Raw genomic sequence first — 21,733 nt, 5'->3', positions numbered from 1 at the left:
CTGATCCTCTCCCTGACCAACGACCCCGCCTCCGCCAGAGCCAACCTGCACGAAGGGATGAAAGAGGTAGCCGAGTGGATGACGACCAGCCGCCTGAAACTGAACTCTGACAAGACGGAGGTCCTCATCCTGGGCTCTTCACCCTCCGCCTGGAACGACTCCTGGTGGCCTCCCGCCCTGGGCACCGCACCCAAACCGACAGACCATGCACGCAACCTGGGCTTCATCCTGGATTCCTCCCTCTCCATGACCAGGCAAGTCCACAACGTCTCCTCGGCGTGCTTCAACATCCTACGCATGCTACGGAAGATCTTCTGGTGGATCCCCACCGAGACCAGGAAGACCGTCACCCAGGCCCTCGTCACCAGCCGACTGGACTACGGCAACGCCCTCTACGCCGGCACCACCGCCAAGCTCCAGAAGAGACTCCAGCGGATCCAGAACGCCTCAGCCAGACTCATCCTCGACATCCCACGAACCAGCCACATCACCGGACATCTGAGAGACCTTCACTGGCTCCCCGTCAACAAAAGAATCACCTTCTGCCTCCTCACCCACGCACACAAAGCCCTAGACGACCAGGGCCCGAGCTACCTCAACAGCCGAATCAACTTCTACGCTCCCAAACGCCACCTCCGATCAGCCAACCACGCCCTCGCCGCCGTCCCCCGCATCCGAAGAGCGACTACGGGAGGAAGGTCCTTCTCCTACCTGGCTGCCAAGACCTGGAACTCCCTCCCTCCCGACCTGCGCCTGACCCAAGACCACCTCTCCTTCAGGAAGAAGCTGAAGACCTGGCTGTTCGAGCAGTAGCGGCACCCCCCTCCCCCCCCCCCCCCCCCCCCAGCGCCTTGAGACCCTACGGGTAGGTAGCGCGCTATATAAGTGTCACTGATTGATTGATTGATTCCTTTCCTCTTAAAGGGATGTAGAAAGGTGATTTTTAGGCCTGACATTAGCCAAAAGCTTTTGATTTTTCAAAGATTTTATGTATAATATACCTGCTTATAGTAGCTTTCATTCAGTGTCTTAATTCATTGGTCTGCTTTGTGTATTCCACATTTTCTTCTGCCCATTACAGCATGGGACAGTGGGTCACCCCATTTTAGCCACGAGCTAACTTCACTGTGAGGAGCAGATGTACACACAAAGGAGCTCGTTGCCATGGTTTGTTATGGCAAGTTGTTCTTTTTAAGACCACAATGTTTTGAGTTTTCCCATTGCTTTTTAAACAGTAACGTTTTTCAAAAAACATGACAAAATAAAAGAGCAAGTGCTGCCAAAATCCAAAATGCTGGCAGCTGCCAGACCAATTTGCTTTGCCATAAGTGTTATGCTGCCCTCCACAAGATGGCGGCAGATACAAACGTGAACTTGGAGAAGAGTAGAAACCCAGCTTTACGATAGACCGCCTTTCTTAACAGCAAAGACCACGCACTGCTCTAATGTACGAGCGCAAAGAGTACACCTCACTGCCATGCCATCCTCTTATTAGACCTATTAAACTGACATTTTTCTGCTAGGATAAAGGTTTCCAGTTACTAAATATTTGACTTTCTTGTGCTGTCGGCCGAAGGAATAACAAAAATAAAATGATGAACTCGAAGGCTGCAGTTAAACCAAAGGTGGACATTTAGAGGGACTAATGCATGACCTTTATTGCTGGTCAGTTGCAACCCACATTACTTTGGATTTAATAAAATAATCACGCACATCTGTTTACATATCTTTGAAGGCCTCCTTTGCAGAGTTTTAATAACGCGGTCCGACGTGGTATTTATGACTCCTTGAAACGTCAAGCGACCTATAAAGTAAAGTTTTGGCATGTGATATATAAGTAGTTTATGTTTTTTTTTAGTTAATAGTTCCCTAATTACTTTTTTTTCAGATTGCTGATAAACGGGTCCTACGACCAGGAGCTGAATGTACATTGCACCATGGAACTCGGCAGCAGCCCCTGGAAAGAGAAGTCGAGGAGCTCCATCAGAGTGGTAAGAAACACTGTTCGTTTTTTAGAACCTCCCTCTGTAGCCCCTCTAGCAGTATCATGCAGGCCCCATTCAAGGCCTGGAAGTTCTGACTGTCTCACATCCGAGCGAGTCCTGTGTTTTTTTTTTTTTTTTTACTTTGGGTTCATTCAATCGCTTGACTTTGCTACACTAGAGTGTGTTGAGAACCTAGTACTTTTCTAATATAGTTGCTGCTTATATATTGAAGACTTGTGGAAAGCCACTTCACAGACAAAGTTAAACTTTATGGTTAACTGTTTGGGTGGAAGTCTCTGGGCTCAGGTGCTACAATTGTCAGGGCCCAATTGTGTTGTGGCACATTCCTCATAAAAGGCTTCACCCTAGAGCCATTGTAAGGGTAAATGTAGAGAAAAGTTGGACTGCTGTCCCTTTTCCGCAGATGTAACCAACAAAATTAAAACCACTCACTTGAAACTTTCCAAAGAACGCTTGAATTTTCTCTTTGAACTCTTGTTGACAAATCGTGAGGGCACTATTCTTCAAATTTTCTCTACAAAGTTAAACTTTACCAATGATAAACCAGCTTCTGCACTATGAATTGCAAAGTGTTTACACCATTTTAATTAGATATTGATTTTCTTTTATTTTTTTGGGGTAGCCGAACTTAAAAAAATAAATACAACTTTGACTGTCTTATGCTTAGAAAAGGGGGGAGCAGGACTCAATTCCATTAAATCGGTCTCCTATACAAGCAGTTAGAGGTGGCAAATTGTGCTTAATTAAAAAATGCAGTACTTTATTGTGTGCCAAGCAAGCCTAACCCTGCCCCAGTTTCTTCCTGATATGCCTGCTGGTTGTTAGATATGAGAAAAAGGTGGCAACATTATTCCGTTTTCACACAATTTCCCAACAAAATGTTTGGGAAGCCAAAGACTTAAATGCAATTTCTCAAGTACTGCAATCCACACTTAACTATTTTTTTTTCCATCCGGCCTCTTCTGGCTGGATTCTCAGTCATGTTATGAACGAGCATATCCTTTTAAAGGTGAGGGTTGGACAGTTTTAAAAATGTAGACAAGCCTTGCAATCTCAGCTAGTACAGCAGAGCTGGACTTATTTTACAGGCTAATTCATAAGTGCTGTCGCTCAAGTTAAGGAGACTTTACAGATTCACACAGCAGATCCATTACATATTACGGTTTCACACAGCGGTAGAGATAATCACTCTAATAAGCATGTAAATATATATTTAGAAATGCCATAATTTTGTCCCCCAAACCTAAGCTTTTTAGTATGTAATAAAAAATGTACGTTTGACCATCAAATATGCGTTTCGTCTGGCAGTATAAACTGATTTCACCCAAACAAATGTTTAGCCTATTTATGTAAAGAACTGTTCCTGAGATGTACATTTGTTACTATTAATAACTTCGTTTGATGTCAAAATGCCAGGTTTTCCTTTGCATGCAGTATTCATATGTACGATTGCCGTACATAGACTCTGCCTTTCTTGCCAAGTACCACTTGTATGCTAGAGCGGGCAGCTTTCCAAGGATGGCCATCATTGTGCTATGGCTATCCATAACAAACCAGGAAGTGCCAGCGTTTTACCGGGGTGTGCATCGTCATGCCATAGATGCTTGCAATATGCCTAGCATTGCTACCATGATGCATGGACCAGTACTAGACCAACGATGGGCTTCATGCCTTGTTTATCCAGAGTGGCTATATTGCTACTTTTCTGCTGGCATGGTGTATGGTTCCTAAACAAAATGCATTATCTATGGAACTGGGTGCCAGAAGGGATGTCCATAAAGTTGCGTGAGTGGGGTAGGCATATTGATAGGGCAGAGCTCTCAGAGGAGCTCGACAAATTTGATGAGCCCCCCCGATTCAGTTGTTCAGGCTCTAAAAAGAAGTGAAAGATGCCTACATACACATTGCATATCTGTGTGTGTCTCCTCCTGTGACCTAAAGTGCAGTTTGAAAATGGCCAATTATTGTGCTGGACCGGCACACCTGAGTAGTTAGACTGTGTGAAATGTGACTGTAAGTCTGTGCTGCTGGCGTACGCCAGTGGCCAGGACACTGTCCACCATACAATGCACATTCTTCATGTTGGTGCTGGGTGCAGGGAAGATCTGCACACTGAGCACTGAGGTGCTTGACCCAGCTTTCACGTGAGGGAGAGCTGGCCCGAGTCTTGGCTACAGGGGCTTGGAGAGTAACCAGGCATAATCAGAAACTGACCGTGACAACAAAAGCGCACCTGCCAAGCCCCTTCTAATCCCACCCAGCTGAAAATATCAGCCAATAGGCAGATTTGGTTGTGCCAGCATCACCGAGGCAGCATCTGTCTCTTTCGTGATTCTGTAATATCATGCTACTGTAGTTCGCTTGCTACATTCTAAATAAAATTAGTTAAGATTTCCTTATCTGCGAATTGGAGCACACCAACACGAAGTCCTGGGCTTGTATTTCTGGAAGAGCACACTTTGCCTGTTTACGCCATGGCGCACTTTTAAGCAGGGGCACCCTATTTTGAAGAATAGGTAGCCCTCAGGCCAGCCACGAACTCGCTCTGCTCCCAGAGCAGCGTATTTAGGAAAAATACAGAGCAGCTGTTTAAAAGCTGTTCTTTGTTTCTCTGTGCAGGCTGCAATCCACGTGCACTTTCAGAGGAGATTAGAGATCCCCTTGCAGGCGGGTGCAGTGAGTGACTGCCCCCGCCTACATAGGATGTCTGGATGTCCGTGGGACCCCTTTTGATCCCTTAAAGAGGGTTGGCCTCGGGACGCACTGGAAGTGCGTTGCCTTTTTGTGGTGCGCTTTCAGTGTGCCTTCTGAAGGCATGTTTGCATCTGTGTCAACTTTGGTAATACATTGTGGGCGCAGTGGCAAAGTGAATCCCTCATTTGCGTGGGGTTTGCCCCCATGCAAATGAGGGAACGCCCTCCCTCGATATCAGACTATACATGTGCACCAGCGCTATCTGTATTACAGAAGGGGCTGCACAAGCGTCTGCGGCCCCTTCTGTATTACCAAAGTTCCCCAGGGACATGCAGAGCGGGCACAAACGCCAGTTGCACCCCCAGGGCACGGTCTGTAATACAGCTTCTGGTACTCTAAAATGTATCCTGTTTCTGGGCACCTGAAACACCGGCATACCGTTGTCTTGTTCAGAAGGGGTTTTTATAAGAACTGTAAACTTAGTTTTAAACTTGTGCAATACCACTGTGATCTTTACTATGAGCTTTTTCGGGGGAGGGGAGGTTCTCAAATTCAGATTTGGACAAATATTTCTATTGAGATTTCTGAGGGTGTTACTTAAGTGTATGTAAAGAGGCAGTGAATATGTCTTTTACAATTTCTTAATGATTTCTTTTACCAACTTTTTTCCTTCTCCGCATTGATTACCATGTGAATTAAAAGCGCTTAACACTATCACTGTGTAGACACTATTTCAAATATGGGATTTAAACTTAGAGGTGTTAAGTCTCATTAAAAACAGAATATTTTATACTAGTGTTGTTTTTCCGAAGTATCAAAATATCGTACATTTTAATACCTGTGATTTTGGGGCAGAAACTCCTTGAAGCAGTTTGTACAGTAGATGACCTTATGTATAATTGTTAAAAATGGCGCGAAGATTTCGTCGTAGTTTACTTTCTCCTGCCAAAAAGCTTGTGGAGAAATGTAAAAATGTTTGCATATTTCTTTGAGACCAATGCTAGAGACATATTTTTATACGGTTAAATAGTTTTGCTTACACCATACCAACAGGTAAAATTGTTTTCATCTGTTTTTCAAGTTATTCTGTAATGCTGCTTTACTGTTTCTAGGCTTCACCTATCAGACAGATCAAAATACATATTGTGAACTTGCATTGGGTTTGCAGCTGTCTCGCCTGGATCCTGCTGCTTACCATTGGTTTGCTTTATTATCACTCTAAATTTCTTGCTTTTCATTCAGTGGCTTACCTTCCCCTTCTTGAGCTTGTTTCCTCCCCTTGTCCCTCCCCTTCTTATGCTTGCCCATCCCCTTCTTATGCTTGTCCCTCAAATGCTTGATTCCGGTCTAGGAAAGACATGGCTTGGTAGTTCGAGCTGGACTGTTCCCATGAGGCACAGGGTCAAGTCTGATTTGCATATAGCCAGTGTCTGACCTAGGGTGGTGTGGAGTGCAAAAACACGATCGATTTAGGCCCAGATCTTTGTACTGGGGTGAATGTAAGACATTGTTCTGCATTCTGTCCATCAGCTGTGTTTTTTGCAATGTCCGTCACATGGGGCATAGCCTCTCTACAAATTTTTATATCGGCTGACTTGTTTCCATCCACTACGCATATTTAGGAAGCTAATTTTTTCTCCCTCAAGTGCTGCTTCCCCTTTGAAAGCCCCCTGCTGTCTGTTGCCTCCATACCTCCCAGCTTGCCTCTAAAAGCACACCAACAAGAATACTTTTGCTGGCATAAGGCTGAAGAGCAGACTTGAAGGCTTGTTATTTAAGGTCTCGCCTAGGCAGCGTTTACGCTGTCTCTTTGAAACATGCTGTATTCAGAATATGGGTTTTAATCTCCGCCCATGTTTTTAATTGGCTCCTTTGACTGTCTTTTTGGAATGCTTCTTTCTCTTCGGCTAATTTCTTTAGGTGTCCCTCCTTTTCTACTATTGTAACCTCCCCATGAGGACTGCTCCTGTTTCATGTGAACTTACTCGGTACGTTTTATTTATAGATTCTGAGCACTGTTTTGTTAATGACTTCTTCGTCATAGCTGGCGTTGCAGGCACGACCGCTACGCACTTCCCCGACAAGTTGTTCCTGCAATTTGAGTTGTGATTTTATTTTTTCTGTTGCTTAGCGTGCACTGCTCTTTAAGAGTGCCAGCGTTAAAACATTATATGTTTTATTTTTGCAGTGCTTTCATTTCTTCTGCGTGGCCCGCTCAACTATTATAACGTTAGCTTTTATTTTTTGGCAACGCGCCATCCCGCGCTTTAACTTTAACAACCGGGACAAGTCAGGAGATGCCCCTTAAAGCAGCAGCCACAAATGTGGAATGTGGAGACGGGACTCCGAGTGGTCTCTTGTAGCGTAGATACCACTCCCGCTGAGGCCCAGCCAGAAATCCTGCACACTCCAATGGATGAAATACAATTTAACTTAACATGACCTGGGAAACTTCCTCCTTTGTAACCCAGTCTGGATGAGTTGCAAATGAAAGGATGCATAACACTTGCAGCCTCGAGCCAGCTTGTTCCCTTAAACATTGTGTAAAATGTTTATAGTAGGCTGGCTTCAAAAACACATAGTTTTTACAGCAACTAGCATTTGCAAACAATCACAGCTCATAATTTAAGATTGTGGTGGTGTCAGCGCTGTGTTTTCAAATACTTACTGCTATTGAAAGAGTGAAAGCAAATATTTGTTTCTTGTAACAAAGATCGCTCCGAGGGTCTCGCTCACTGTCTTTCACAGGCCCCCTTTACCGGACGTCAGTGCACCACAGGAGACAGTCAGCAAGCTTTCACCGGAAATAGAAGGGGGCGAGTGGGCATGCCCTTCAGCCTAGTGGTGGCTCCAGCTGCTCCCTTCCTTTGTTCGTAGGTCTGTACTCTGCCTCTCCCAAGCACGGAGCCTGCTCTTCGCCTGGTATTTAAAAGCAAATGGCATAGACAACTCTTTGTCAAAGTGCACCCGGCTGACTATCTATTTTGTATTCCCTCTCCACTCCACCCCCTCTGCTCCTTAGTCTGTTTAAATGACCAAGCAGTAAATATAAAAATGTAAAGTTCGGACTGTAACATCACCGATAGCATTTCCGTTCACGATGTAAATACATCAAAGAATATGGAAACACCTTCGCTTTTTTCCTCTGTGCAATACTTTTTAAAACTGGAGCATTCTTCTGCATGGGAGACTGTCTGTGCTAATGGTATAATTAAGCATTTTCATGGCTCCTGGACCTGGGTGAGCGAAGGATCATTGGATATGTGTTGGATTTTTCAGGATTTCAAGGTGCAGTAACTTATGTGGTTAAAAGAGGTCCCAAGTGACACCTAGTAACAACCAGTGGAACTGCACCCTGTCCCTGCTTCATGCATTTTCTTTGTTTGCTTATTGCTATTCTACTGTTGGTAGTCCAAGACTCCCTTATGTCTGGCACAATAGAACAGTAAATGTTGCTGTACTCACAATCATTTGCTGCATAGCTAAATACTTATAATGTCCCAAAGGCAAATGCTTGTAATTTATCCCTGCCATTCCATTCATTCCATGAAAATCTTCAGCTGATAAATGCTTTTATAGCACTAGCGGAATGACTATCTGCTGCACTCACTCAGCTGTTATCTGAGGCAGAAAGTGTATTTAGTTTGATAGTTCTCTTGGAGGCCTATACACATGCACCCTGAGCTACTACAGAGAACAATATTCCTGAATCCTGTGGAAGGTAAATCGTCTTTTGCAAGCCCTTACCTTTACATTCGGACACTTCCTTATTCTTTTTATATTATTTTACTACTTTCTTGAGTGAAAAGAGCAATTGAATAAGCGCCATACCATTTATGAAGACAAAATACATTTAACTCAATGTACAGTTTTGAGATACGAAAAGATATTTGCTTTACTCCCAGTATTTAGAATTTTCTTTCCTTGCCCTTTTTTAATCATTACCTTACAAACAGTGGCAAAGCCAACAGCTTGGCTCTCACCGTAGTAAAGCAATACCTGTTGCTTTTGTCAGTGCTTGTTCAGTTAGGGTCATTGGCTCTGAATTGACTTCTAAAGTTATTATCTATTGTAGTATACCTTGCACATCTTTTCTGCCCGTCCTTCTTTGTACATCCCTCGTAGACCTTTCCTTTTTATCTGTTCAATTCCTAAATTGATGCGTCTCAAAACGATACAAATTCCGTAAATGCGTAATGTTTGCGCGTGAAGCTTACATACAGGAAGGTATCAACTTGGGCGTTTGTATGTTTGGTAACAGTTATGTTGCTGATACCTGCCTTAGTTTCTGAAAAATGAATCATTATCCAGTATTTGGGTGTCTTTCATAGATTCACATGCCTGAATCATTCCCCGTCGTCGAGACGGGAGCCTCCGGTACATAAAAAAGTAATGTCCTAAGACATACATAAAGAGAATAGGTCTAAGGGTCTAACCTTAGTAACCTATCTAGGTCCTTATGCAGGAAGGACCAAATAGAGTAGGCTCCAGGGTCCCACCTTGGTAGCCTATCTGCGTCCTTTTGTAAAAAAGGACCAAAACAAAAGGAACAACCAATCAGCTACTACCTCCCTCTAGAACCTTCCTGTGAGGAGCCTCAGTCTCTCAGATTTTCTACCGCACGTTGTGCTAGGGAGTCTCCACCTGAGTTCTCCTCAGGAATATCGTATTTTCTCCAAACTTCACAGTTTTTTCGACTTTCTACTATGGCTGACGTCAAGAAAAGAGCACTTTTCCGTCCCTGTGCCTCCTGTGGTAAACTAAGGCTCCACGTGGACGACGAACATGAGGAATGCCTGTATTGCCTCTACCCTCACCACAAGACCATCGACTGCAAGATTTGCCGTAAGTTCTCCGTCAAAACCCAGAAAGACCGGGAAGGGAGACTTCTTATCTGGCTGAACAGGCTCAAAAACAAACCGACCGACCTCATTTCCGAGGGTGAAAGCATGTCGGTCGCCTCACAACTTTCCCTGAAGAGGCCTAGGGCTTCCTCGCCTGGCCACTCAGCGACCCCTCCTAAGAGGTCTAAAAAGGCTTCAGAGGGCAAGCCTGCCGTATCTAGCAAGGACCTTCCTGTCCCTAGGAAGCAACCACTGCTTACGGTGACGACGGCGCAATCGGCGACCACCTCATCGCCTAAAACCGTCTCAACATCGACGACGACGGTATCGACGACGATGGCATCGTCGGCGTCCTCCTCATCGACGACTCTAACCTACTCGTCGTCAGCAGGACGACCGATTTCATCCTCCGCACCGTCGACGACAAGACCGTCGACGAGGACATCGACGACGGCACCGTCGACGAGGGCGTCGACGACAGCACCGTCGACGAAGACGTCGACGACGACACCGTCGACGAAAGTCACACCGTCGACGAAGCCGTCGACGAGGGACACTCCGTCGACGAAGGGCGCTCCGTCGACGGCGGCGCCGACGACGAAGCAGTCGACGAAGGAAACGCTGCTTAAAGCTCCGTCGACGAGAGGGTCGTCGACGGATGCACCGTCGACGAAGACTATACCGACGGCTACTGGTACCTGGAAAGAATCCGAGCTCTTGTCACACGCAATGGACGCTCAGACTTCCCATGTCTCCATTAGGATCACCAAAAGGCAGATCACTCCGGAGATGACCTCACCTAGTAAGGTCCAACAGCTGACACCATCCTGCTTCTTACAGGACCAGGAGCCGGAGGAGGAGGAGGAGTTTACCCAAGCCACTAGTCCTTCCGACCTAATTGTCAAGTGCCAGAGTACGGACGAAGAGCAGGAGGTTGAGGAATCGACCCCTCCAGTAGTGCCTACCCAAGTCCACACCCAGGTGACCCCAATGGTGTGCTTGCCGGCCTCATTGGTTGCAGACTTGAGCTTTCTCGTCCAAGACTACAAACTGCGGTTTCCGCAGAAAGCCACCCCTACTGTCCCACCAACCCCGCAGCCATCTGTGCCCGTTCCTGCACAAGGGACAAGACCTAGGCCCCCTCCACTGATCCTTCCTAGGACACAGGACCCTGCTCAAGATCCTATCTCGTCCGAGGAAGAGGACAGGGAACATGAAGAAGGGGAAGTCCGAGATGATGATACGGACGTGGATGCGGACCAGGACTATGTTACTCACTCTCCAGCCTCTCCGGAGCCACAATCTTCTGAGTCTCCACCTGCTGATATTGGAGGTTTCCATAACCTCATGGAAAGGGCTGCCAAAAGGTTCCATATGTCAATGGAATCTCAGGAAACTGAATGTTTCCTCTATGACTTTAAAGAACCAACTAAGAAAACTACTAGATCGATTCCGATCATTGATTATCTACTCAAACAGGGCAAGCAGCTCATGCAATCTCCAGCTTCCCTACAGGTAATCGTACCCAAACTGGATAAAAAGTACAGAGCTACGTCTTCAGCTCCAGCATGCCTCACGGGTCACCCCAAGGCGGACTCTGTGGTCACCCAGGCGGCGCAGAAGAACTCGCGTAACCCTGCATCACCTTTATCGACACCACCAGATAAAGAAGGCAGGAAGTTAGATGCAGTTGGGAAACGCTTTTCCACTACCTCTGCGACAACGGTGAAAATTGCCAATTCCATCGCCCTTCTTGGGCGTTACAACCGCCAACTCTGGGCGGACATCGCGCCTTACATTGCCGACCTGCCGGAAGATGCTAAAGCGGAGGCACACTCGCTCCTCCTTGAGGGCCAAACATCGGCATCAGAACTGATAGACTGCGCCATTGACGTGGCCATGACTGGATTCAGACAGCTGGCGGGAGCCGCTGTCCTGCGACGCCAAGGCTGGCTTAAAGCCACCTCTTTCAGACAGGAGGTCCAGACCAAGATCTTAGATATGCCCTATGATGGCGATCACCTATTCGGCGAGAAGATTGACGAAGCCCTCACTGCAATTAAAAAGGACACTGACACAGCCAGAGCCCTGGGCACTCTGCAATCTCGCACTCAGTCCTTTCGTGCCAACAGGGGGAGGGGACAATCCTCCTATAGAGGATCTTATCAAAACAAGTCCTCTTACTCTTACTCTCAGGGTAAAACGCAATTTCAACAGCGCCAAAACCAGTCGGGACGTCAGTCCTCCTTCAATAAATCGTCCTACAGAGGGAAAGGACAGAAGAGACCAGCAGGCAATCGACAATGACTTTTCCAATTGGCCAGCCCCTCCACCATCGCTTCCCTTGCGACTTGGAGGGAAGCTTTCCTTTTACCTTCAAAACTGGCGGCAAATAACGACAGACCGGTGGGTTCTACAACTCCTTCAATTCGGCCACTCTCTAGAATTCCTCTCAAACCCTCCTCAGACACCACCTGTCAAGCGTCCTCACAGACACCTGCGGCTGCTTCGGCAAGAACTAACATCCATGCTCCAGAAAGGCGCGATAGAAAAAGTTCCACACGCCCAGATGGGGGAGGGCTTCTATTCCCACTTCTTCCTCATCCACAAGAAGGGGAAGAAATGGCGTCCAATTCTCGACTTAAGAGCCCTCAACGTGTTTCTCAAGAAGCAATCGTTTCGAATGGTCACGCTACAGGAGATCCTGGGACTCCTGGAAAAAGGCGATTACATGACATCACTCGACCTACAGGACGCCTATTACCACATCCCTATCCTCAAGGGTCACAGAAAGTTCCTAAGGTTTGCAGTCGCAGGGATACACTACCAATTCCGCGTACTCCCCTTCGGCCTCAAATCTGCTCCAAGGATCTTTACGAAATGCCTTTCTCCGGTCGCAGCCTATCTCCGCCAGCAGGGACACCAGGTCTTCCCTTACCTGGACGACTGGCTGGTAAAAGCTCCGTCGAGAGCAGCCGCAGCTGCATCTTCCAGCGCCTGTCTGCATCTTTTCCGCCGCCTTGGACTGACCCTCAACAGGGAAAAGTCATCCCTGACACCAGCTCGAGTCATCACCTTCCTAGGAGCTACCCTGGACACGGATTGCACGAAGGCCTTTCCATCACAGGAGAGAAAGTCGAAACTCATCTCCTTGGCCAAGTCAGTGGCATCCAAACAGTCTCTGACCGTCCGCCTCTTCAAATCGCTCCTTGGCATGATGTCGTCATGTATCCTTCTCATCCCTCACTGCCGCCTAAAAATGCGCCCCCTTCAGGAAGAACTGTCAAAACAATGGACACAAGCGAAGGGATCCTTCGAGGACCGCTTACGAGTCACTCAACATCTAATCAACAGTCTACAATGGTGGACTTCAGACAAACACCTGTCGCAAGGACTACCGTTCCTGCTTCCGGCGCAACCACATATCATCACCACGGATGCATCCTTGGAGGGCTGGGGTGCAGTCCTACAAGAACTGCAGACCAACGGAAAATGGTCGCCACAGGAGTCCAAGCTCCACATCAACATTCTAGAGCTACGGGCGGTCTTCCTGGCGCTCCAATCGTTCCTCCCGCGCATCAGAAACTCCCCAGTGCTAGTCAGGACGGACAACACCACGACTATGCACTACCTGAACAAACAGGGCGGGACGCGCTCGCTATCTCTCTCTCGAGAATCTCAGAGAGTTTGGAACTGGCTTCTACAACATGGCATCACCCTCAAAGCCGAATACGTTCCAGGCAAGGACAATGTCCTGGCGGACGCCCTCAGCAGAGAACAGTCCCTATCCCACGAATGGGAGTTAGACGAGAGTGCATTGAACCACATCTTCACGAAGTGGGGGACACCACAGATAGACCTCTTCGCCACCAGGGAGAACGCCAGATGCCCAAGCTTCGCAAGCAGGCTTCCCCAACCAGGAACTCTAGGGAATGCATTTTCAATAGCTTGGCAGAACGTGTTTGCTTACGCCTTTCCGCCATTCCCACTGATACCCAGAGTAATCAGGAAAATGAAATCGGAGCCCTGCACTCTAATCCTCATCGCCCCATCCTGGCCGAGGCAGCACTGGTACACGGAGCTCCACCGTCTATCCGTCCACCCACCTCTTCGTCTTCACAGTCACCCAACCCTGCTCACGATGTCTCACGGGCAGGTTCTCCACCCGAACCTGGGCCCTCTGAAATTGTCAGCCTGGCTCCTGACTACCGTGAGTTCAGCCATCTAAACATCCCACAAGAGTGCAAAGATGTCCTGTCCAACGCCAGAGCTAACAGCACAAAAAAGACCTATACTCTCAAGTGGAAACGCTTCTGCATCTGGTGTGAAAAGGAGGGTCTACACCCCTTCCGGGTCACTCCCCAACAACTCCTGCCATACCTTCTACACCTGGCGCACTCAGGCCTGGCCCATGCGTCCATCAAGGTCCACTTGGCAGCGATTTCTAGGTTCACTCGAACTTCTAGGGGCCCCTCTCTGTGGGCGGACAGACTCATTAAGCAATTTCTGAAAGGCCTCTTTAGGTCCTTCCCTAGACCAAAACCTGTCCCTCCAACGTGGCAGCTCAACATAGTTCTTCACCAGCTGATGAAACATCCCTTCGAACCTATCCACAAGTCTGACATAAAATTCCTGTCGTGGAAGACAGCCCTCCTACTTGCTCTGACCTCGGCCAGAAGAGTAGGCGAGCTACAGGCCCTTTCCGTCCAGGACCCATTCCTTCAATTCAAGGAGGACAGAGTCATCCTGCGTACCAACCCACGTTTCATACCCAAAGTCCCTTCGGACTTCCATCTTAATGAGCCGGTGGTTCTTAAATCATTCTTTCCGAACCCATCTACCCCGGCTGAGAGATCACTGCACTCTTTAGACCTTCAAAGATGCCTAAAATTCTATCTTGACAGAACAAGACAATTCAGGAAGTCATCCCAACTCTTTGTCGCATTCAGCAGGCCTAGGAAAGGCATGCCCTTAACTAAACAGAGCATATCACGATGGATCTCCTCAGCCATAACTCTCTGCCACGAGAAGGCAGGAAGACCTCTGGACTCACGGGCCAAAGCCCACTCCACCAGAGCCATGTCTACGTCTGCGGCACTATTTGCTGGAGTGCCACTCCTAGACATATGTAGAGCGGCGACCTGGAAGTCCCCGCATACCTTCACCAGGCACTACTGCTTGGACGCTGAGCTGACGAAAGACGCAGCAGTGGGCAGAGCAGTGCTTCGCCATCTATTCCAGTGAGGTGAGCCCTCCTACTTCCCACCATCCTTGACTGGTATGCACATTTCTTTGTTACTAGATTCTGCATGACATTGTATGCTGTTGTTTTTTTCCTACAGTCACAAATGTTCATTTCTTGCAGTAATATACTGTCTGTATCTTCACAGAATGTGCATATTGTATTGCTTGCTACTCTGATTCAGGCATGTGAATCTATGAAAGACACCCAAATACTGGATAAGAAATGCGTTACTTACCTGTAACTGCAGTTATCCAGTATTAGTGTCTTTCATAGATTCACATGCACCCTCCCGCCTCCCCTGGAAGGACTCACCTCTCTCTACAGGTTTACACCTATCCAACTTGGTGCGTACGAAAATCTGAGAGACTGAGGCTCCTCACAGGAAGGTTCTAGAGGGAGGTAGTAGCTGATTGGTTGTTCCTTTTGTTTTGGTCCTTTTTTACAAAAGGACGCAGATAGGCTACCAAGGTGGGACCCTGGAGCCTACTCTATTTGGTCCTTCCTGCATAAGGACCTAGATAGGTTACTAAGGTTAGACCCTTAGACCTATTCTCTTTATGTATGTCTTAGGACATTACTTTTTTATGTACCGGAGGCTCCCGTCTCGACGACGGGGAATGATTCAGGCATGTGAATCTATGAAAGACACTAATACTGGATAACTGCAGTTACAGGTAAGTAACGCATTTCTTATACTGTATTCTGAAAGCTGATATTTAAGTTATCACAGCACAACTAAATTGTCACAATTATGAGTGTGAAATGAACTTAATTTTCTTTTGCATAATTCAAAAACAAAATTGGAAAGAATTATGCAAAATGCAAAACTGGCATTTTGAGCTGTATTTTAGAATGAAATGGGTGCAGTTTGCACTGAAAAAAATTAAGCAAATGGTAGCCAGTTGTGTTCTGGTCGTTCATGTTGTCCCAGTGCACTTGTGATACATTTTGGCCATGAATTGCATGTAATTACGCAATGTGGTGGGGTAACAACATTTTGGGTAACAAGCGTTACTCGAAATTATGTGCACAGCAACATATACAATGGATACATTGGAGAAAAACACAGATTAATAATATACAGTAGTTGGCGTAGTAGATGGGCAAAATAGTTTGGCGTTAGTGATGGTAGGTTGGTGTGTGATAAGAAGGAGTAGATGAACAGTTATTTCAAGAGGCGGAGAAGATCAGACTCTTCTTTGGTTGAGTGGGGAAGAGTATCCAGGGACACAGATTATTTTATGAGGTAGGGTTCAGGTATTTGTTGAGAAGTAGTTTGAAGTTTTTTCTGAAGCGTAGGAATGATTGAGTGGTGCGTAGATCCTGTGGCAGAGCATTCCAAATTCTAGGCGCATTCACGAAGAATAAGCAGGTGAGTAAAGTTTTTTTTTTCCCCTAAATTTGGGCAGAATCAAGAGAAGATTGAGCTTTGCAAAGGCCTCATTCGGCCAGATTTTGAAAGTTTATTTTGCAAGGTAGATAGGTTTTTTTAGTGTAGAGCGCTTTGTGGCTTATGCAGGTCATTTTGAAAATACTTCTTGCTTCAATAGTTAGCCAGTTGAGTTTGTGTGGGAGAAATGTGGTTATAGTGGCTCTACCCGGAGAGGGATCTAGCTGCTGCACTGAGTGTGGATTTCATTGAGATAAGGTAGGTTTTTGGGGTATCGGTAATAGTTGTGTTACTGTAGTCCAGCTTGGAGAGAACTAGGGCTTGTAGTCTTTAAACCTTCAATGGGGATGAAGGTTTGTTTTCTCTTATTTTTGTTATTTCAATGTGTAGAAGGCACTTGTTGTCAAGACATTGATATGGTCTTTCATGTCCAGGTTTTTGTCCAGTGTAATCCCTAGTGACTTCACAGATTTGGAGATATATATATATATATATATCTGTGATATATCTGTGATGTATATATATATTTTTATTTTTTTTGAAGTTGAGTGCAGTTAGGTTGTGGAGCCAGTTGTGGACAGGATAGAACTTTCCTTTTGGTTGGATGAGGAGGAGTTAGCTTTTGTTGGGGTTAAGCTTTAAGTGATTTTTGGTCAGCCAGGATTGTATCATGGACTGTGTGTTCTTTAGGTGCTCAATGTCTTTAGATAACAAGATTTTAATGTAGAGTTGTGTGTCCTCTGCGTAGAGATGGTAGGACATTTTGGCTTGTTTCATGATTGCTGGCCAGGGGTTCCTTATAGAGATTAAACAAGGCAGGTGATAAGATTGATCCTTGGGTAACTCTTTGTGGGACTGATGCTGCTTTAAAGGTGGAATTGGTAAGTGGGATGAGGTATGATGCAAACCACTCAAGGACAGTAGTGTTAATGCCTGCATGTTGTGAGAGTGTGTTTAGCAGAATTGTGTGGTTTACTGTACCAATAACCGCGGAGAGGTCCAAGAGGATTCAGAGGCAGGCCTGATCATCGTATAGAGATCTGTGTAGGCCATCTGTGTTGTTCAGGATTGCAGGCTCGGTACTGCAGTCTTTGCTGAACCCAGTTATACATATTTTTCAATATGGTTGTTAAGTTGTGAGAGCACACATTTTTTAATAGTTTTGGCATGGAGGGGTAATTTGGTTATGGTTCTGTAAATATTAGGATTGTTCAGGTAGGAGTCTTTTTTTGATGAGGGGGTTGACTTGCCCGAGTTTATGGGAGGTTGGCATAGAGCCACTGGATAGGGAGGAGTTAATGATTTTAGTCCATGTTGGGGAGATGATGTGTCTAAGATTTTTTTCGAGAGAGAAGGGAAGAGGGTCAGAGAAATGGAATGTCTACCTCATGCTTGCAAGTATTTTGATGTCTTCAGTGGTGTTTTCAAATTTGGTTCAGGAAACATTGTGTTGGAGGCAAGTGAGCTGTAGATCACAAGCTTTGCATAGCCTGCCATCTAGTTTTGGGTCTGGATGTTTGCACTTTCTCGGTCTTCTAAGAAGTCTTTTCCAGCCACAAGCTAGGTGACTCCTCCTTTCTGTGATCATGCGCATTGGCATCAACTCCATTGTTAGATTGTTTATTACCACCATCGGGTTCGGATGTGAATTGTGCGGTTCGGCACTGTTTCTTGGGTTCCCTCCGACGCGCAATCCACTACCCTCAACGGTATTGTTTCTCGAACGGGTTTCCCATTCTCCGTGTATCGTTTTGACTCAAAGACCTTCAATCGGAAAACTTGTGTAGGACCTTTGGGCCTACCTGCGCCGGGCTCGCTAGCAGTCAATGGAACGAACTCCATTCAAGCTCTGTCCCGGGTGTTGCGCTAAGTTTCTGCGCACCGACTTGCACGAAGTATGCAACCTCTGCCTATTCCTGGGAAACAACGAAAAATACTGAGATGTGTGCTGATAGTTTCGATTGAAGAAGACGCTCCGTGACCGCCGTGCTCGACTTCACGAAATGCAACATCAGGGTAGCTCCACACAGGACATCTTTGTCGAAAATTCCGATAGAAAAGAACTACATGCTCCAGGAACCGAAGAAGCAGCACACATCTCTGTGTCTGAGGCCGACTTCGACATGGAAAAAGAGGAGCAAGTTATACCGGGTCAGCGTACCGCGAGTACAGAAACCCTCTTGCCCCAGCAACGCAAGACCATAAAGGCTGCGGTCCTTCCTCTATCTTCGGGCCAAGGTCAGCACTGAGACAAATTTTCGGGCGCCCCACCCTCGGGCCCAGCACTGAAACACAAGGAAAAGCCTTGGCTCGAGTCAGCCCCATGCCAGTGCTGAGCCGAAACCAAAGCATGTCTTGGTAACCATTCCACCGTTACAGAAGAGTAAATCTTCGGAGCCGAAACTTTTGACTCTGAAAACGGCAACCAAAGACAAAAAGACTCCACCAAAAGAGCCTCAGTTCGATGTTCCACCTTCAGATCCGAAACAGAAAAAAATGGTAATACATCCATACATTGGACATGTACATGCCAAACTACCTGAGAAAACGAAAATGGGCCTGCAGGAGGTTTACCACATTCCTCTGAAGAGAAAAAGTGTGGGTACTAACCCTTCTCCACTTTTATTCCACCTCCTTTGCCCACTGATCCAAATATACTCATCACACCCATAAATTCACCACCATCACTATCACCTGACCTCCATCAGGTGCGCCTTAGATGCAGCAGACACAGTAGCCGCCCGCACAGTAAACACCAGCGTACTGCTACACAGGCATGCTTGGTTGAGAAAGTCAGGATTCAAACCTGAGGTGGAAGCCTCTATTCTCAACCAACCATTTGACAAGGAACACCTATTTGGCCCAGCAGTTGACACTTCGCTGAAAAAAGACACTGAGGTCGCCAAGTACATGGGGTCTTTGCAGTTACCTTCAAATAGGGGATCCTTTTGTCGCTCCTTTTACAGGGGTGGCTCCAAGAATATATCCACAGAGAATCCTTCCTTTTCTTACAAGGGTAACAACCAATCGCCAGCATCGAGAGGCTATTTTAGAGGTGGGTTTAGAGTAAACAATGGTAAGGGAAAAGGCAGCGACAGCTCAACACCCACCTCCCTCGCAAATAACAAGCAGTGACTTCCTTCCGCTACCCCCTATCATTCCACTCCTGTTGGGGGACGTCTCTCCCAATTTCTACCTGTCTGGATTACAATCCCCTCAGACAAATAGGTTCTACAGATTATCCAATATGAGACACTTCCCCAAACATTCTTACAAGATCTCATGCAATGTCACAAGAACATCTCACCTGGTGTATCCTTCCTGTACTTCTTAATTCCCAAAAAGGACACCACTCTCAGGCCTATACTAGACCTCCGAGAACTAAATCTATACATTTAGTTGGACCACTTTCATATGGTGCACTCCAACAAGTGCTCCCACTGAAGAGCAAGGTGACTTTCTGTCCACTCTGGATTTAGAGGACGCCTATTTCCATATCCCAAAACACCATGCTCATATAGCAAATACCTCCGGTTTGTGGTAGCAGGCCAGCATTATCAATTAAAGGTGCTCCCATTCGGAGTAACTACCGCACCCAGGGTTTTCACCAAATGCCTGGCAGTAGTCGCAGCTCATCTACGAAGACAGCTCACTCACTTCTGCCCATACTTAGACGATTGGCTCATAAAAGCCAGCTCGCAACAAAGCTGTCTACGTCACACTCACAAAACAGTGAAGTTGCTCCACGATCTTGGATTCACAGTAAATCTGTCAGTCCCATCTCCAACCATCCAACACACCAGAGTATTTGGGAGCCACTATAGATACACAAAAGGCTCTGGCCTACCCCAAACCGGCCATAGTCCGCAATATGTAGACTCTGTTTCAACCTCAACACTCCTTGCCAGCTGGAGTGTTCATGCAGTTACTAGGGATGATGGTGTCTTCTATCCTAATAGTCCCTTACCCAAGACTTCAAATGCGTCACCTGCAGAAATGCTTGTCACGTCAGTGGAACCAAGCTCATGGTGTGTTATCAGATCTAGTGTTGGTGGCCGGCCGCACCCATCCCTCTCTGCAGTGGTGGAATACACAAAACTTTTCAAAAGGGTTGCCCTTAATCAACCCAGGTCCTCAGATAGTGCCAACAGTAAACACATTGCTCACTGTTTGGGGAGCTCATCCCCAGACTCACACAATTCAGTGCATGTGGAGCTTACGGCAAAAGCAGCTTCACATAAATCATCTAGAGCTACTAGCGATATTTCTAGCGCTCAAAGCATTTCAGGTTCATCTAGTAGGCAACGCTGTCCTGATTCGTACAGACAACATGACAGCAATGTACTACATACAAAACCGCGGGGGTGTGGGGGACACACACTCTCCAGCTGTCACAACTAGCACAGACAATCTGGAGATGGGCCATACGTCACAAAATGTATCTCCTCTCAGAACACCTTCCAGGAGTAAACAATTAGATTGCAGATTTACTCAGTCGTCAAAGACAACAGATCCACAAATGGGAACTCCACCCTCAAGTTCTCCTCCCATTCTTTCAGATGTTTGGCTTTCCAGACATAGATCTGTTTGCCACAAACTAAACGCAAAATGCCCAAGCTTTGCATATAGGTATCCACACCCATTGTCCAGAGGCGACGCACTATGGATGAATTGGTCAGTGATATTTGCCTACACTTTTCCGCCTCTCTCACTCGTTCCATTAGTGGTTCGGAAACTCAGACAAGCATCCCTGACACTAATCCTAGTTGCTCCCACATGGCCCCGTTAACCCTGGTTCGCAACCCTGTCGGAGCTGTTAGTAGTTCCTCACCAAAAACTACATCTCACACCCAATCTCCTCAAGCAGAGTCATGGAGAGATGAGACATCCAGATCCCAGTCATCTCAACCTTACAATCTGGCACCTGAAGTCTTGTAGTTTAGCTACCTCAATCTCCCGCCAGACTGTATGAACATCATCAAAGAGGCTAGACGTCCTACCACAAGAGCCTGTTGTGCAGCAAAGTGGAAGCGGTTTGTGATATACTGTAATAACAATCAAATCAACCAGATTGATGCTTCATTTCAAAACATTATATGCTATTTATTACATCTGCAGCGTTCAAATTTAGCGTACACATCCACACGCTTACATCTAGCTGCAATAGTGATATACCTCCAGAATAGACAACATTTGTAATTACAGCATTTATGGAGGAACTTAAGTCATTCCGCCAAGACTTCCACCTGCTCCAGTGTGGAATCTCAAAATTGTCCTCCCCAGACTGAGGTGTCCATGTTTTTAGCCATTGCACAGATGTGAGCTGCAATTTCTCACTTGGAAGGTAGCTTTCCTCATAGCTATCACAGCACTGCGGAGAGTAGGTGAGCTTCAGGCACTAACCATAGAAGAACCATTTTTACAAGTACACCAAAACAAAGTGGTTCTTCGGACCAACCCTAAATTTCTACCTCAAGGTCATTTCTGCCTTTCATATCAACCAATCTGTTGAGTTGCCCATGTTCTTCCCTCCACCAGATTCTGTGGCAGAACG

The 21,733-nt window shown here is 46.5% G+C and overlaps 1 protein-coding gene across 1 annotated transcript in view; it reads left to right on the top strand.

The window, feature by feature from the left end:
- The window catches only part of PDZD8 (PDZ domain containing 8), a 443,966-nt gene that overhangs the window by 216,013 nt on the left and 206,220 nt on the right, over positions 1-21,733 (top strand). The window contains exon 3 of the mRNA XM_086922919.1: positions 1,889-1,991. Coding sequence (XP_086779045.1) covers positions 1,889-1,991 — 103 coding nt within the window. The remainder of the gene's footprint in view (positions 1-1,888; positions 1,992-21,733) is intronic.

The sequence above is a fragment of the Lissotriton vulgaris genome, chromosome 5, assembly GCF_964263255.1.
Source record: "Lissotriton vulgaris chromosome 5, aLisVul1.2, whole genome shotgun sequence".
Classification (NCBI taxonomy): Eukaryota; Metazoa; Chordata; class Amphibia; order Caudata; family Salamandridae; genus Lissotriton; species Lissotriton vulgaris.
This window is presented reverse-complemented; position numbering and strand designations above follow the sequence as displayed.